Source organism: Prinia subflava, chromosome 2, assembly GCF_021018805.1.
Source record: "Prinia subflava isolate CZ2003 ecotype Zambia chromosome 2, Cam_Psub_1.2, whole genome shotgun sequence".
Lineage (NCBI taxonomy): Eukaryota > Metazoa > Chordata > Aves > Passeriformes > Cisticolidae > Prinia > Prinia subflava.
The window spans coordinates 38270430-38287359 of NC_086248.1; the positions used below are offsets into that span (position 1 = coordinate 38270430).

The 16930-nt window shown below is 37.1% G+C and overlaps 1 protein-coding gene across 7 annotated transcripts in view; it reads right to left on the minus strand.

The window, feature by feature from the left end:
* The window catches only part of EPHA7 (EPH receptor A7), a 167417-nt gene that overhangs the window by 101013 nt on the left and 49474 nt on the right, over positions 1-16930 (minus strand). For all 7 annotated transcript variants that reach the window (XM_063389657.1, XM_063389659.1, XM_063389656.1 and 4 more), the window contains exons 4-5: positions 11073-11228; positions 9866-10201 (exon numbers count right to left, since the gene is read on the minus strand). In XM_063389657.1, the coding sequence (XP_063245727.1) occupies positions 9866-10201; positions 11073-11228 (492 nt within the window). The remainder of the gene's footprint in view (positions 1-9865; positions 10202-11072; positions 11229-16930) is intronic.

Genomic DNA, 16930 nt, shown 5'->3' on the forward strand with positions numbered 1-16930 from the left:
TTCTGCACTTCTAAGATTTCTTGCATTAACATTGGAAAAGTTTGAGCAGTTCTGTGAATACTTTTTCTTAGGGTTGTCTGTATTTCTGCACATGTGGATTCTCTTGTGTCTGACTCATGATTTACCTCATTCAGTAAGGAATGAGGTCTTTATTGGCCCACCGACTACAGGTAAGATCTTAAGATTTCTACCTCTCTGTCAAACATGGCTAAAAATGGTCAAAAACTGTTGACAGAGTATAGGGGAGCTGAAGGAAAATTTTCCAAAGAGATGTGCATTTAGCATGCCTGCAGTCTTGGATGTTTAGAAAACTGAGCTAGGAATGACCTTTACTTAATTAGCATTAATATTAAAATGGTCTGAGTCATACGACTTACGACACTTGCTGTGAAAATTTAGATGTACAAATAGAAAGCAGCAAGTCAGAGAGTTTAAAACTACAGCTATCACTGAAGTCTTATTTATTCTGCAGGCTGCCAACACAAACAAACTACCTTATGGAAACATAAAAAGCAGCTTGTTACAAGCTTGAATTTAAGACATTTATATTGGTCCCACAGTAAGATTTCTGTGTCATTACTATGAGCATGATTTAGTTGTATTATGTTCACATGTAGACACCATTATGTAACACTTAGCTCAGACAAATGGCTCTGTTCTTGATCTTTCTTATTCTACTGTAGTTAATGACCAAATATTGTTAAAAATTGGGACACTAATTATCTGATGTCGACACGTTATGGATAATTAAGAATTGCTCACTCTGAAGCCATGCTAATGGTTTTTCATATGTCTCCTCCTCTCGTCCTTGTGTCCTCAACAAGGCAAGTAGCTACAGGTTTATACGTACATCTCTGTCACGTTCTTTGTCACAGAACATACATCATCCTTTCTGGCCCATCCCCAATTAATTTTGCTGGCTTGCAGCAATTATCTCTCCCTTTGTGACTGACCTCCTGGTAAATGGAGTGCACTATCACTGGGCAATTTTTTTCTGTATATTTTACCACTTAATTGATCCTTGTTGTCTGACCACAATAGGATACACTAAATTTAAGTCATAAAATAGTCCACGTTGAGAGGAAGTGGTAACCATGTTTTAGCAATTGTACTTGACAGCTGTAAAAATCAGATCTTGATAATGTTCTTTCATTTACCCTATTACTTGGATCAGCTGGTTGAAGCTGTTAATGATCCTCTTGGATCAATGTCGTTTGCTTGTAGCTATAATTTACTGCATTGGTGGATTAGTACAGATGTTTTCATAGATAGCTCAGCATCATTCCACCAGATTGCTGTCTGCATCAAATTTGCTTCCATTCATCACTAACGAAGCAAAGAAAAAGATAATCAGCATCTCCTATCTTAACATTAACTATTGAACTTGGGATAACACTTTTATTGTTGTCAATTTGCAGCCTTCAACCATGGCTTCCTCAGTAAATTGCCCTGGGAGTTCTCTCTAGAAATAGAACCAATTAGATATTTTGACTGTTACAGGGAAAAACTACAGAAATGCTTAACTATACAAAACAATACATACACTAAAGAGTAGGAGACACAACTGTTCAGTTACAAATATGTCCTATGGAGTCAGGGCTGGTTCTATCACATACAAAGCAGAAGAAACTACACAGGGCAGCGACGTGTCAAAGCTGGCAAAAATTGTGCAGGCTATTAATTATTGAGACTACTCCAGTACCTGAAAAATCTGCTGACACCCATGGGTTGTCATAGTGGGTAAGTCAGCAATGCTCTATTAAGGAAGATGTCTCCCTTTTTTATTATCTCACTATCATCAGAAAGATCACAGCCAGCTCTTCACAGAATCAGTCTCTCTTCACCCTTTCCTGCCAGAGGTGAACCATTTATTCCTGGGCCGTTACAACTCCCTAGACTGCCAGAAGACTATGAGCCAGAAGAGGATGGATTGTATTTTTCCTCTGAGGGGCCATTTAGCCAAATCTGGTTTTCCTTCTAAACAAGGAGGCTTATTGGCACACGCAAAAAATATAAAATAAGTAACTGAATAAAATATGATGTGCTCCAAAAGAGAAGCAGCACAACCCCTGACTATTTCTAAAGAGAATACATACAAAAAAAGAAAACTGGAAATACACTGTCTTAAATTGCTGGAGAAGTCTACATGGCATCATTTAAGCTTACTGAAGAAACTTCTTTAGCTCTCCCTATACAAGCTACCTTCTCTCTTCTAAACATTTCCACAGAGTCATTATAGTAGGCTGGCTTCATGCCATGCTGTCATCAAATGCTTCACTACACAGAGATGTTATAGTCTAAGAATTTTTTAATTCACTGCATTCAACCTTAATCATTAGGATTTCACATTTGGCAGCATTTACACACTTGCAATAGTGCCTTTCAACAGTGATGTTCATTTCTTACTGAAAAAGCATCTGAGCACCTAAAAGGTTTTGTTTGTTCTAATGACAATAGCACTTGAATTCTTCAAAAGGTCTGAAATAAACAAACAACACTGAGTTCTGAGTTCCTACTGATGATGGCCTGCACTTATTCATATCCTGCATCCAGTTACCATACTACAGTTCACAGGAAGCAGTAAAAGGAAGATCCAGACATGTTGTTCTGCTGTGAAAATCAAAGGTCTGTGGAGTTGTATATTCCTTGCACGTAAGTTAATTAGCTGTTCTAGAATGTGTATCACCAAGAATAAATACATCAAGCAATTTCTTGTCTTTGAAGTGATTGTAGTATCTTGAAAGTCTTTGACACTAGCTGGGCCATCACAGAATTACGTTGTGAAGTTCCCAAAAAGTGTAATAAAGTGCAAAGAGTTTCTACTCTGTTGAATAGAACTTGTGGCCATGAGAAAAAAATCTAACTATGGATGAAATGAAAGAAGAAGGTAGGCATATTTCTATTTAAAAAGTCACCCAGCAGGTGTCACAAGTATAGCTCTTTAATTTTAGAGAGCTCTCAAAGATTGGTCATAGACAGTGTGATGTTAACACACATACTTGCTTTTTCAGATCAGTATTCATTTTTCGTCACTGTTTTTAGGAAAACAATTGGTTTAACTCATAAATATTGAGGTGATAGGTGGCCCATACTTCTGAAAGAGAAAAGGGGCTCCTTATCCTTTGTGCGGCATCAGTAAAGCAATCCCTCTTTTCCACACCTAAATTGTACTTTATGTTGCTCATTTTCTTCCTCAAGTACATAGTTTTTTACAGTGCAGCTGGTGAAATCTTTCTTGAGTAGTGTACATTAGACCACGGTGACATAACCTGCTTTCTCAATAGCTCGGTGCACAGGAAAGTCAATAGCCCTGCGGCTGTCATGCTTCTCTGAGCAGGTTGCCACCAAACATTCAACACCCATAGCTTAATCAGACCATTTCTAATTTGGAGCTCTGTTTCTATGAAGCTGAAGCTTTACTTTATCTTCATGTAGTTACACTAGAGTGTAGCTTCCCATTCTTTTCACTTCTAACTATTGTAAAATTCATGTAGTCTCTATAGAAAAAAATTACTTTCTTAGCAAAAATTATTATATCTCTTCAACAAGAGGTTTTCTGATAGAGCTGGACAAGCTCAAGATTTCTGATATCCATTTGAGAAAAAAAACAACAACAACATATTTTTAGTATACTGTACAAAAAATCTGAATTACATTCAGTCACAAATTGATGTGCAAAAACCTGACATAGTCAGACTCAAAATATGATATGAAGTTAAAATTTCCTTTCAGGATGACAGGGTGCCCACTGCTTTTGTTCCTGTGTGTTCTGACAGAGCATGAGGTTCAAATCCTGCTCCTATTGAAGTCAATGACAAGGCTTCCATTGACTTCAGCGGTGCAGGATCAGACCCTAAGCAATACAGTTAGCATTTGCTTGCTTTTTATTTCTCTTGTCTTTCAGTACAAAATATTGGTACAAATTAGAACTAAATAGTAGAAAAAAAGAGGAATTAATATCAATTAGGTACTCTGTGGTACATTTTCTTATAAAACATACTGCTTGTCATTCCAATTTTTTTGCAAATATACATGTTCTGTGTATATATATAAATTATTATCAACACTCTCAAATATTTTATCTCAGACAGACGTTTCCTTCTTTGTGAAACTCCTGAAGAAAAATCTAACATTTAATAATCTAATAATAATGCCCTAACGTTGCAATTCTGTAGTATCTCTCTAACCTTGTGGATGTCACAATATTAAATATGACCTGATACAATCAGTGAATGAACAAACTGCTTTCCTTGATCTGATGGTATTTGCTATACAGAGACTGGAATTCTTATCGAGTTTTTATCCATCAGTTTAATTCAGGCATGAACTCAGTTATCGCCTCCTGCAAAAAAATGTGTGATATTAGTTCAAGGTAATGTGATTGCAGATCAATAGGCAGTCTTAGCTCCACAGAAATAACCCAATCCATTCTTTTAATGTACTGAAACGACACCTAAAAAAGTAGAAGAATAATAACTATCATATGCACCTAACTTCTACTCTAATTTTTCCCTTTTTAGTTGCTGACCATGGAGTGCAGAACACTTACACAGCTATGCTCTCTGCCTACTGGTCTAAGAAAAAAATTTAAAATATTAAAATATATTTTAAATATTAATAAGAATAAACACAGACATCCATATAGCTCCCATTAAAAAAATAAGCAAAAAGGTAACCCAAAATGCTGTCATCATCACATATGTTTCTAAAAACCTCGGTTTAATGAAAGCATTTAGTGAATATTACTTTTAAAAAGTGACTTTTTGTAGAATAATTCTCCCAGCTCAACAGGTGGAACACATTTGGTAAAAATAAAACATTACTTTTATAATCTGAATTCTTCTTACATGAGGCATTGCTTTAAAAAAATTATATATTGATGATGTAGCTGTATCAATGTGCAAAAATTGACCTTCAGTTGGACATTAGGAGATGAAGCATAGCTCAAAAAGTAAAGTCATTAGCAGGAAATACCTAAGGAAACCTATAGCTAAAGGAAGTCCACTGAAATGGGAAAATGTTGAAGAAATGTTAAGTTGAACACTGAAGCTATTTAATAAGCTGCCATGTAGCACCAGCAGTGAACACTGGATGGAAGATGTAGATGAAGGTAGATTAAAACAACTTGGTGGTGGCAGTATGGGGAGAAACCAAAATGGCCTGAGGAAAGGAGGGAAGTAAGAATAGGACTAGGACACTGAGGTCTTAGTGACTGGGAAAGCCGCAGGCATCAATCTTCTGGACTGCTGCCTCTGCTGGGGGACAGTTCACTGCTGAAGAAAAGTCAGGCTTAAGTGAGACTGACAGGGAACAGGAAGCAAATAGATGGTCAGTAGTGCAGAGGCTGTGAAAGAAGAGATTTTAAAAAATGACTAGCGATAATTGAGAGCTGGGGAAAAAGCGTAAACAAACAAAGAAAAATTAGAAGCAGCAAGGATGAAAGGTGAATATAACATAAGAGAACGTGAAGTGCCTCTCTCACTTAGAAAGACTTTAGAATTACCTAAGAAAGGCAGAACCCATCCCACAGATTTGCATTTATGCATTCAGCCATTTCTTCTTGTCATGTAAATCAACAGTGCTGCTGCTAAAAGTCATGATTTTATAGCATGTAATGTTTTTTTCAGTTCAAGTTGCTGGGATAATGCCAATTTGAAAAATTCAGCTTTTTTTTTTTTTAACTGTGAAATTTGGGAAATTTTTTTTTGTGGGAAAAGGTCTTAAAATTGAACTCTAGATGTAAAAGTGGAATAACAGCAAATCAACATATACAAAGGAAATTGTTGCTAAAAAAAGAACGTTTTTCAAGAGTAAGCCTTGATTACTGAATCAGGGGTTTTTAACCACTTGGAGTTGTCAGCATTAAATGCATCTGAAGGCACAGCATGACCTAAGAGTGCTATGGGGCACCTTTCTCTTGCTGTAAAGAAGCAGAAGGCATTAGCAAGTGCCCCTCGCACAAGAGCAGTGAGTACATTTAGGGGCAGTTACTGTCATTACATTTTAACTTCTGTTTGTCTTAGTTATGGTAACAAGGCATGATGAGTGTCCCCTTGGATATGATTTTTTCTTTTCAAAGACTATAAAGAAAATTTAAACTGGCTCAGGACACACACTTAAATTTCTCAAACCCTGATAAATTTTGGTATTCATTCAAAATATCCTAAGCTTTATCAAGGTAGAGTAGCTTGGGTGTACATAATCCTTTACCAGAGATGAGTCCATTGCTCATTCATATAAATTCTAGAAGAAAGGATGCAGAAAGATAGTTTTAAAAATACACTATCTTTGCAAAAAAGTCAACAGAAAAATTATAATATTGTTATTGAAACGTATTTCTTAAAATGAAAATGCATGAATGACAAAATACAACAAATATTCATCAGCAGTGAAACCTACCCAATTTCCATTCACCTTCTGGGTGTTGTATGGAAAAAATATAAAATTTGGGAAGGAATTTGATGGATCAAAGGGAACTACCAGTACAACTGAAAGGGAAATATCAGGGAAGTGGTCAATTTCATCTTTGGTAAAACCCCATTCGATGAGCTGGCAAAGGTAGTGCTTGTCAGCTGTTTGCCAGGTGCAGCTCTTTATTACACTTGTTAATTGTAACTAGAGCTTAGTCACATCCAAATCTGAATTCCACAAGGATGTAAGGGTTCTCACAGATCAGCTTGCACTACTGGGATGACATCCTGTATTCTTTCTATGATACTGGATAGGCAAGATATGAAACAAGATGGTTTACTCCTGGGGGACTTAGCGTACTTAATCTTGTCAAAACAAGAAAACAAAGCAAAAACAAAAGCCTCATGGTTCTTGGCTGAAGCATAAAAATATGCCATATGACAACTGATAGCCTAGTCATAAACTTTTTTCAAAACAAGGAATGAATAGCAATGCATCATACGTGTATATATATAAGTGATGTGAAATGATACCTACCCACTTGCAGTCACTTTATTGTGTTATTTCCACAAATATAAATAGGTTTTGATCCGCCACCTGGTTCTTTTATGTGGCATGCTCTCTTTGTCTCATCAGAAGCTTGTTATATGTGGGTGAAGAAACACTGAATATATTCTATAACCCCATTCTTTTATCAATAATTTCCTGTTATCATTACACAATGATTTGAATTTTGTGACTGTGGCCACAAAGGAGCAATTCAATTAAACCAAAACTACAAAGGGAAAATCTCATTGCAATCCTCTGTGCAACTGGTGAACCCAGTAATTATATATAACCACCTATTGTGTTAGCATAATAACATGTGAAGAAGGTTTAGTTAGACACATTTAAACACATAAAAAGCAATACAGGCATATAAAAAATCAGTTTTGCAAGAAGTATAGAACAGTCACACAGGAACAAATGAGAGCTGCATGAATCCTAGTTTACTTGGCTATAAATAAATCCAGCGTTTTCTTTCTCTCCATGGTAAAATAAAAGAGAAACACAGAAGCGTAAAAGTCTCCTTTGAGCAACCAGTCTCCTTCTGTTCAATTATAGTCATCAATCTGTTCCACCTAAAATATTTTCCTCCTTGAGAAATCAAAGAAATCAGTATTAGGATCCAAAACATGCTGTTGCAAAAATAATGTAGAAGAGGTCTTTCCTTTTGCTAAATGTGTTTGCTCTGAACGTCTGTATTTCTTTAACGCAAATTTTGTATTTCTGCAGGAGAGAAAAAAAGCTGCGTTTATGTGGCCCTTCTAATCAGAAAATCTTGAAGAGCTTGATAAAGAAAAGTGAAGGTTACCTTTCTTTTATAGGGAAAATTGCAACAAAAAAAGCTTAAAGCCTTTTTTTTTTTTTTTTTCAAAATCTGTCCCCCATGTATATTCCTTTTAGATGCCAAATTGGAAGCCTTTAAATCTTTATATTCAGAAGTGCTAAACAGGCAAAGCTTCAGTTGTACCCTCTCTCTAAATAGTGTCAAATCCTGCAAAATGCTGGTCTGTGCATAATCCCACAGTAAACTGGTGAGTAGAGCAGATCTTCTGCTTCATGGTCTTACAAAGCTTGTCTAGGAGGTTGAAGATTTTTCATTACTTTAAATCTTTAGCAAAGTCTAGATGTTGTCTCTAATATATAAGCAAGCTATAGTTTCACTAACATCTCTGGGCTTGATGTGAGGATCATTTAACAAAATCACATAGTTTGTGATATTTACAAGATAGCACAGGATGACCATATTATATCTTCTGGCCTAATAAAAACCCTGTAAATCCATGACTATGACAACACAAAATCATGAACTATAATGAGTTATCTTGGAGAAAACACAACAAACTTCTGTTTAAGGCTCTTTCATCTTCCTGAGATGTGATACTAGCCATTAAATTGCACTGTTACTTCCTTTACCCTGTGCGCCACTGAACCATCAAAGCACACAAAGTAATTTGATTCAGCTAAATAGGAAAAAGTCCAAATCCTCTTCTTCATGTGATAGTTCTCTACAGTCATCTAGAGAGCTGTCCACCTGTGCATGTTTGGAGAATTATTCTGAGGATGAAAAATCAAGGTGCCAAAATAATATCATCTGTGGTGCAAAAATAGTTTCAGGGTAAGTTTTCTGTGCTGAAAATCTCATCATAAACTTCAAGAGCTGAATGAACACAGAGACCAATCCTTTCAGCCAGAGAGATGGTTCCAAAATAATATGAAATGTGCATTTGGAATCCATGAGAGCAGAAAGCACTATAGGGAGACTAAATATCCCATAAATACTCTAGCCTAACTTTAACAACCATATCAACTGTCCTAAATTTGAAAAAACCCTTTTTTTTTTGTTTTAGAGATGACTATCTTTAGAGTATAAAACAACTATACAGTTTTTCCTGTTTGTTTGTTTACCCTATTTGGCAAGTTTGTTCTTAGTTCAAAACATTACTTTAGGGGATCATTTCTACTGTACTAAAAAAAAAAAGCATGATTCACAGTCATTGAAATTTTCCTCCAAGATGTAAGTATGAAGTATCCCTTAAAATATTAGTCCGCTGTTCTTACAGGAAGCATCACATCAGTTATTGATTTTATATTTTCTTTTGTGGCATTTCTTTGAAAGTCAGATCTTGCAAATAATATTCGGTTTAACATTGTTCAAATTACAAAAGTATCCTCTCTTTAAGGCACAGCACACTACTGCCTGTAATTTTATCAACAAGCAAATTGCCAGTTCAGAAACCTAAATCTGAGAATTCTTTTTTTTTTTTTTTCATTCAGCTGCAGACAACTAAAACCCCTTTTTTCCCTGGGGTGATATGCTGGTTTGATTTTATTTCCCCTGACATATCACCTGTCAGATTATGATAAACAGAAGAAACAAAGAATAATCATCACATTCTCATTGCATCTCATAATCAAGTATCTGGAAATATGAGATAAATGAGAAATATTGTCCTGAGGGAAAACATTAACACTGAAAATACCATCAGAAATCCAAATCATCTTCCAGTGACCTAGGACTCCCATACACGTTTAAAAAAATCAGAAAGGAAGTCTGCATAGAACTGTGACATCTATTTTTTTTATCTTCAAATATTAGGGAATTAACTATAATGAAGTAAGAACAATAACAACAGCAAAAGTTCCTCAGTTAAGAAATTCTATTTAACAAACAAAGCTGTGCATCTTCTTTAAGTCTTTTGTGAATGCTTTCTGAAAGCAATCCTGAGGCCAAGGAACGGGACAGGTTATCCTGAAATAGTATAAGCTCAAATTAAATAGCTGGCAAGGTGAAAAGATTAATGAGCCAGAACACACCAAACATGCTCCTGATTTACTGCATCTATAGTTTGCATGTTCCAAGTTTCTCTCAGTCTCACAGTGTTGAGATTCATAAGTGATGAAAACTTACCTGCTTGGCCGGTGGTAATACTGACAGCTGCAAAAAGCCTCTGGGAACGACTCAAGTCAGAAACCCCATTCACAGCTTCAACTTCAAACGTGTAGTTAGCATGAGCTAGCAGGTCCATGACAGTGACATAGTTATCTACTAATCCAGTTTGCTGGGGCATATATCCAATGTTACTCCCACAGGGAACACACTCGCCCTGCTCCCAGCTGCACCTCTTGCACAAAATGCGGTAGGTCACATCACTTCTTCCCCCGTTGTCAGCAGGAGGACTCCACTCCAAACTCACAGTAGTCTGGTTGATATTGAAAATTAGGTTCTGTGGTGCAGATGGAGGTCCTACATAATATACAAAGAAGTCCAGGGTAATTACACAAAACCACAGTTGGACACACAGGTAGCATTTTAATTACTGAGACAGAAAACAGTTGAAGCATTTTTCTTCACATAAACATTTCATTATTTTTAGTACAGGCTGCATAAAAGCTTTCTTGAACACATTTGGTAAGAGCTTTATTTATTTTCCATTAAGACATCAGAATAACAATTGTCTGTATATTTACTGCAACTGATTTAACTGTTTCTCCTCTATGTAATTAAAAGGAACGGTTAATACACCTTAAAGGTTCTCTTTTGCAGGTTTTCCAAATATGGGATTTGTTCATCTCTTCTAAACATACTGCACAAGCTGCATCTAGTCTTTTTTTATCAGCTCTGATATGATTTACAGAGATATTTAGTGATGTTTTGGATTTAGAAGACTTCCACTATTTGAACCACCAACCTGTGTAGGCCAATCTATCTGCAGTTAGAAGGTTAAGTCAGATCCAATTACAGTTCAATCAAAGAGCAGCTCCACAGAGGTTACTTTTCATTTTTCACATTACTAATTTTGGCATTATATCACATAATGCACATTGTCTACAACAATCCAGGGAGAACTAGGCCTGTATTATATCTATTACAACGAGTTAAGCACTTATGCAACACGCAATGTTTTCCAATGCTGTATCATGCAAACCTGAAAATTATATTTATGCTGATTCTGTATTCACTGTCAACCCTTTTTCCCCTCTGCCTTTCAATTTCTTTTACCATTGCAAATGTACTTTTCAAACACAGGAAAAGCCAGACAAAACTACCCGCTGCAAGCGGCTGCACCTGGTTGGTTAAGCAACGTCCTTTACTATTAAATTCATGACTCACTCACTTGTGCATGCGACATATGGTGGATCAGAAGGTGCTCTATAATAGCTATCTTCACAGTCGCATCTGGAAGATCCTTCCTTGTCAGAGAAGCTGTGAGTGGGGCAGCGGGAGCACTGCAGATCTTGTGAGGAGGATTTGTAGAAACCACGGCCACAAGCTAAAGCAGAACAAAACAAATTAAGATTTAGACAGATTTGCAAGGACTTCTATCCTGATCTTTTTTGTTTCTGTCACATGAGGTGCATATTTCTGTAAACATCTAAACTGCCCATTCTGTTATGTTGGCTCAAGCAAGATATGCTCACAATTTCTTTTTCTTCAGATGATGCTGTTAATGATTTTGTGGCATTTTTATGAGTTCAAATATATACTACATGCACCTCAACAGCTGGTTGTACAATATTTTAAAACAGACTGCCACATAAATTCAAGAAGCATCTGTTTTTCACCAAAGAAATGTTCGGTGTGAAATATCTGGATGCTTGCAATAGGCCTAAACAAAAGGAAAACACTCTTGAGATCTGATCTAAGGCCACTGAAGTGTTTATGGTATCTGAACTAGCTGTTTTGGAGCAAAATTTATTCTTTCCTGATCTCAGAAATCCAAAGAAGATGTGACCCACCAGCAAACTCTGATTCTGAGGAAAGAATGAGGCATGAACATTTGTTTAAAAGATAACTCTGGTAGGAACACGAAGAAAGAGGAGGAGAGCAGACAGTAAAAACTGCTCAACTGGTTTGACCAGTTTTACAGAAGGAGACAAGTAGGCTGAAACGAACTTATTAAAACTTTCAAGAAAAAGACAAAAGGTAGACAATAGGAATATGCATCTAAGAGCATTTCTTTGGTTTGCCCACTTACATTAAAAAAATGTGTTGTATTACAACACTGATGTTTAGAAATACTTCTTGCACCTACTTTCACGGTAACCAAGGCAGAAACACACATAAAACACACGTACCATAAGATGTGCAAGCACAGCACTGCAACCTAGGCAGCCAGCTTAAGAATGTATAAACTATGAGAACTGTAGGGAATGAGGAAGAGGGAAGTGGGGATCAGACAACACTAAAGCTGAAAACAAATTAAGACTCGGTTTCAGCACAGAGCTTAAGAGCAAACTTACAAACACTGTCAACAAGCGAAACAAAACACAAAAGTCCTCCAGAACCTTCTAACAAAGCAGAAGTATTTTCTACCAGACTATTTAACTCTTTTTTTTTTTTTCCAACCCTAACAGACAGTCTAACCTTCTTAAGCCACCACCTGTATGCAAAGGGAAGGGACAGAGGGTGAAACTTTGTACCAGGTATCAAAATATTAAAGCTAGTTAAATAGTCATTCTCTATTCAGAGGGAGAGAATTTACTTTGGTTACATTCATATTTGCTTGGATATTTTCTCAGAACAGAAATGCAAAGTATCAAAAGACACTGATATTTGGAACAGTTATTTCAGTTGCCTGGTACTGCAGTGCTGGGAAGAGCATGAAAACAATGAAATTTATCCAAAGCTCACTAAGTCAATGAGGAGTACCTTTGACTTTAATAGCCTTTGGACTGGACCTATGGTGTTGTGAAAGCAAGCCGAGTCATATTAGTCTGACTCTGCATATTTTATGCAACAGAGAAAAAAAAAATAAGTGCAGCAATACTTAAGACAACAGTAACTTACAGATTATGTAAATCAACAATGGATCACACAAATAGGAAATTCGGGCTATTACTGTATCAATACACTAAGTTTTTTTAAGAAAAATACACTTCAAATTGCCATAACATTTACAGTTTGTTGTGCTGAAAAAAAAAACCCCAAAAAACAGTGGATGGAAGCTAAATTATTTGGCAGAGCCAATTAGCATGTAAATCTTGTAGCCTTTGATTTTGACAAAGGGGCACAAGTTTGCATTAGAAGAAAATCTAGTCCTGCTTGTAAAATGTGCTATAGCCTATTGTGCCACAGCAGCTGTTATACATGTTATTTTAAAAACACAACAAAAAGAATTTTGGAGAAGTACTTTAGATAAACATGACATGTGAATTCATAGTTTTGGCAAATTCAACTCAAAATTATCCTTTTATACCTTCATCCAAGGTTATTTCAGAATTTTCTACCAAAGAACACGAAAGCTGAATGGATTTGTTTACACATAACTTAAGACATACATTTAAACTTTTGTCCACTTTTTTAATACTTGTAACAGAAATGCAGCTAACATTACCAAATAATAGTTTCCTGCCTTTCTTAAATTGTCATGTTCCTCTTATACTGAACAAAACACTGGACAAATACACCGGAACTTCCAACATGTAGTCCTCTGCAAAGCAAAGAGCAGCTTAAAAGGCAAAGATCCCTACTGTGTTTCCAGTCTGTCCTTCTCAGCAGGGAACATTACATGGCAAAGATGCAGAGAGTAAAATAAAGATTTCAGGCAGAAATAACAAAATGTAAACAGAAAACTCCTTCTCTTTTTTTTTTTTCTGATGACTTTATCAAGACATTTATATGCTCAGTCACTAACTATTTAAAGTAAGTGTGCATTTCTTATTAGAGTTCAAAGGATCTGAGTGTCTGTGACTAGTTTACATGACTGAAAGCCAATTATTCTCCCTCACAGCATAACACAGGCGGCAGGTTCAGGCATTCATATCATGCTACCATTCCATTAGCTTTTTGTCCACTTAAGAGGCTTGTGACAACATTCAATAACCATCCCTTTAACTTATAAATCCCAGAGATATAAGGGGAAGAATATTCCAGAACCAAATTTTTTAACTTATGAAAACAGCACTTTTAAATAGGATTTCTAAAAATTTTGTTGTTCTTCAGAAAGGAAGGTACGTAGGGCTGTACACTATAATTAAAACTACTCACTGAAGGAATATTCTCCCATCCTTCTTCATAAAATTAAATTTCTCACAAAAATTGGGTTTTTTCAGGCTAGCAGAACAATACTTCTGTTGTTTAAAAACTGGGGACCTATGGGTCTTTATTTATTCTTAACACATAACATTGTCCTTGCAAAGAAAATTACAACTGAAAACTCTACCAACGTGGTATTGCACAAACCACTTATAAATGTGTAAGAACTTGCCAGTCAGCTACACAGATAACAGATGGGTAAGAATCACTCAAAAATACTGGTTTGATTCTTTTTATCCCTCCCTTGCCAAATTGTCATAGTGGATTTTTTTTTTTATGAGTAATTTAGATAGATTGTTTTGTTCTACACTATTTTAATTCTACATATTTTGATTTAATTCAGTCCTTCATGTAATATTTTTAAGATTACAGGGACAGGTGGTATAAAATCCCCACTGCTGCTCCCTGTATAAGAAACATTAAAATGAAGTTAACTGTAAAAAACTGAAAACAAACACATTAGCCAAACAACACTCAGAGCTCTGTACGTGCAAATCTAGAGGTGATAAATACAGCTACTCTTTCATAAAAGTATCTCATGGCAAAGCTTCAGGCAACTCAAATGACATTTGATCATATCCATTTTAATATTTCATTTCATTACTACAGGAAAGCACTCATTAACTGCACTTCTTCCCTTTAAAGGGAGCCTAAATTATAAGTCAAGGCACAGATCTCAAGCAATGACACAAGATATGCAGGGGGATATAAATGGTGAGATGACACTCTGATGTTGCAGCTCTAATCCTCGTCATTGCTGATGTGATTAAAATGTGAACTTATTTGATGTTCCTCAACCAAGTTAAGATCTAGCAATAGTTTTGCAGCTGAAGGGCTTCTGGGGTATGACAAAAGGAAGCACAGGGGAGGGAAGAAAGCCAAGAAAGGCAGCACAAAATACAATTCTCCTCCATTCACTCTGTTGTGTCATTTACGGCTGCTAATTTAATAGAACAGCTCTTCCCAGATGAAGCTCCCATTTTGTCCAAACAGCTGCTCTGAAGTCCAACAGGTTAATGACAGCACAAAGACACAGAATAGCACCTACCTACTTGACCTCAACCAGCTTAAAACAACACAATTAGGTTTTAATTCTTTTCTCATATACTACAAAATCAAAATAAATACAGAAGAAAGTCTTACTTCAGCCAAGGCACAATTCTTCACTTAGTATCTTGGCCTCAAAACCATTAGGGACTGTCCATCACTCACCCTCCAGGGTTGACCAGTTTCTTGGACGTGTTCTCTTGCCTGCAAGAGTCATGGCTGCTCCTCAAAGCAGCAAATCTTCTCACCTCCTCCAATAAAGAGAGATTTTTCTTGTTGGGAAGCTGGCAGAGTGCCAGCATGAACTACAAAGACGTGTATGAAATCTCTTGGACGAGAGAACTTTCCTGGAGCTGGGGTTTGAGACTGAGGAAGCCCTACATAAAGCAGCGCACTATTCTGGCTGTATACAGTGAAAGACCCTCCAGAAAACCATACCAGCAGTCTTTCCGGGCTCGGACCAGGCTGCTTTGTCCTGGTACACCCAGTGGCGCTCGGCCGTAAGGAGGATGTGTGGCGCAGTGGGGCCTGGCACACGGCGGGGCACGGCTGCAGCGCACAGCACCCGCTTGGAACCGCATTCAGCGTGTGCCGCTGCACTCGGGGCACTTGCTAACATTTTGTCCTGGGGTGCCTTCACGACGCTTGTATCCCCAGTCCTCTGTTCTGTCTGTGCTGTATATTGAGTTCTGTGCCTTTTAGGCTGGCTCTGAGAGCAAAGCAGGGAAAGAAAAGCACCAAATTTGTTTTGAAAACAGCTCTCACTCCTGCATATTCCTCTCCGGATGGTGGTTTGTCTGAAGCACAGACCAGTGGCTGCAACAGATTTTTTTTTTGCTTTTTAGTTAGTTTTAGATAGCTAGGGCAGAGAAGTTCCCTGGATTGATTTTTTTTTCCTTTTTCTTGGGATTCTTTGAATCTTCTCTGGACTGAAAATCCCAGAGGAGCACCAAGGGCTCACACCTGAGGCCCACTGGGCCTGGACCTCCGGAGGGACTGGGACTGATAAAGAGCAGAGTGAGCTGAGCCAGCCACGGCAAGGATTTTCTCAAGTTTGCCATCTCTCTTCAGAGCAGTGAGAGGTTTTATTGTTTCATATTATTCATTCTTTATGCTTGTGGGCATTTTGTTTGCTAAATAAGCAGTTTATTTCCACTTTTCTCTGAAGAAGTTCTTTTCCCGGACCGGCTGGGGGGAGGGGCCTTTTGGGTTGCTTTCCAGAGGGACCCTATTCAGAGTTTTTCTCACAAATTTGCCCTAAACCAGGACACATTTTTAGCCAGTGTGTTTGGTATCCCTTAAGGGGCTACACAGATGCTGTGAAGAACGGAATTTTGCAAAGCCAGAAGTAAATACTGAGGAATTAACACACACTAACAAGAGCTATGATGCCACATCTGTGGCATAAGCTGCTGACTGCACCTAATGGAGAAAAATAGCAGCCTCTCTGCTGTGAGCTCATCACATGCTTTAGTGGCCTGCTAGAGATCAAATAATGTATATGTTTCTTTTCATATTTATTAAAAAAAAAGCCCCGGGACCTCTGGAGAAGGAATGAAGGCAGATGTAGAGGGCAACCAACCACAGTGTAAAGTCCCACTTGTGAGACAGGAGAAAGGAAAACACGGATGTGTTAAGTAGTACTCATTTTTATGTAGCCTTTTCACTATAAAGATTCATTTTGTGTCTAGGATAGTAAGGAATTTAAATTGGGAGCAATGATGGAAATACGATGAGGGATATGAGTGATATATGTAACAACTGATGTTTATATAAGCAAAGGAGAAAGAAGAAACAGTTATGGGGCACTGACAAATTAATCAAGAAAATTATTTGCTACTACAATAAACAATTTTAAAAAAAAATCTCCATTTTTCAAAATGCAAGGCT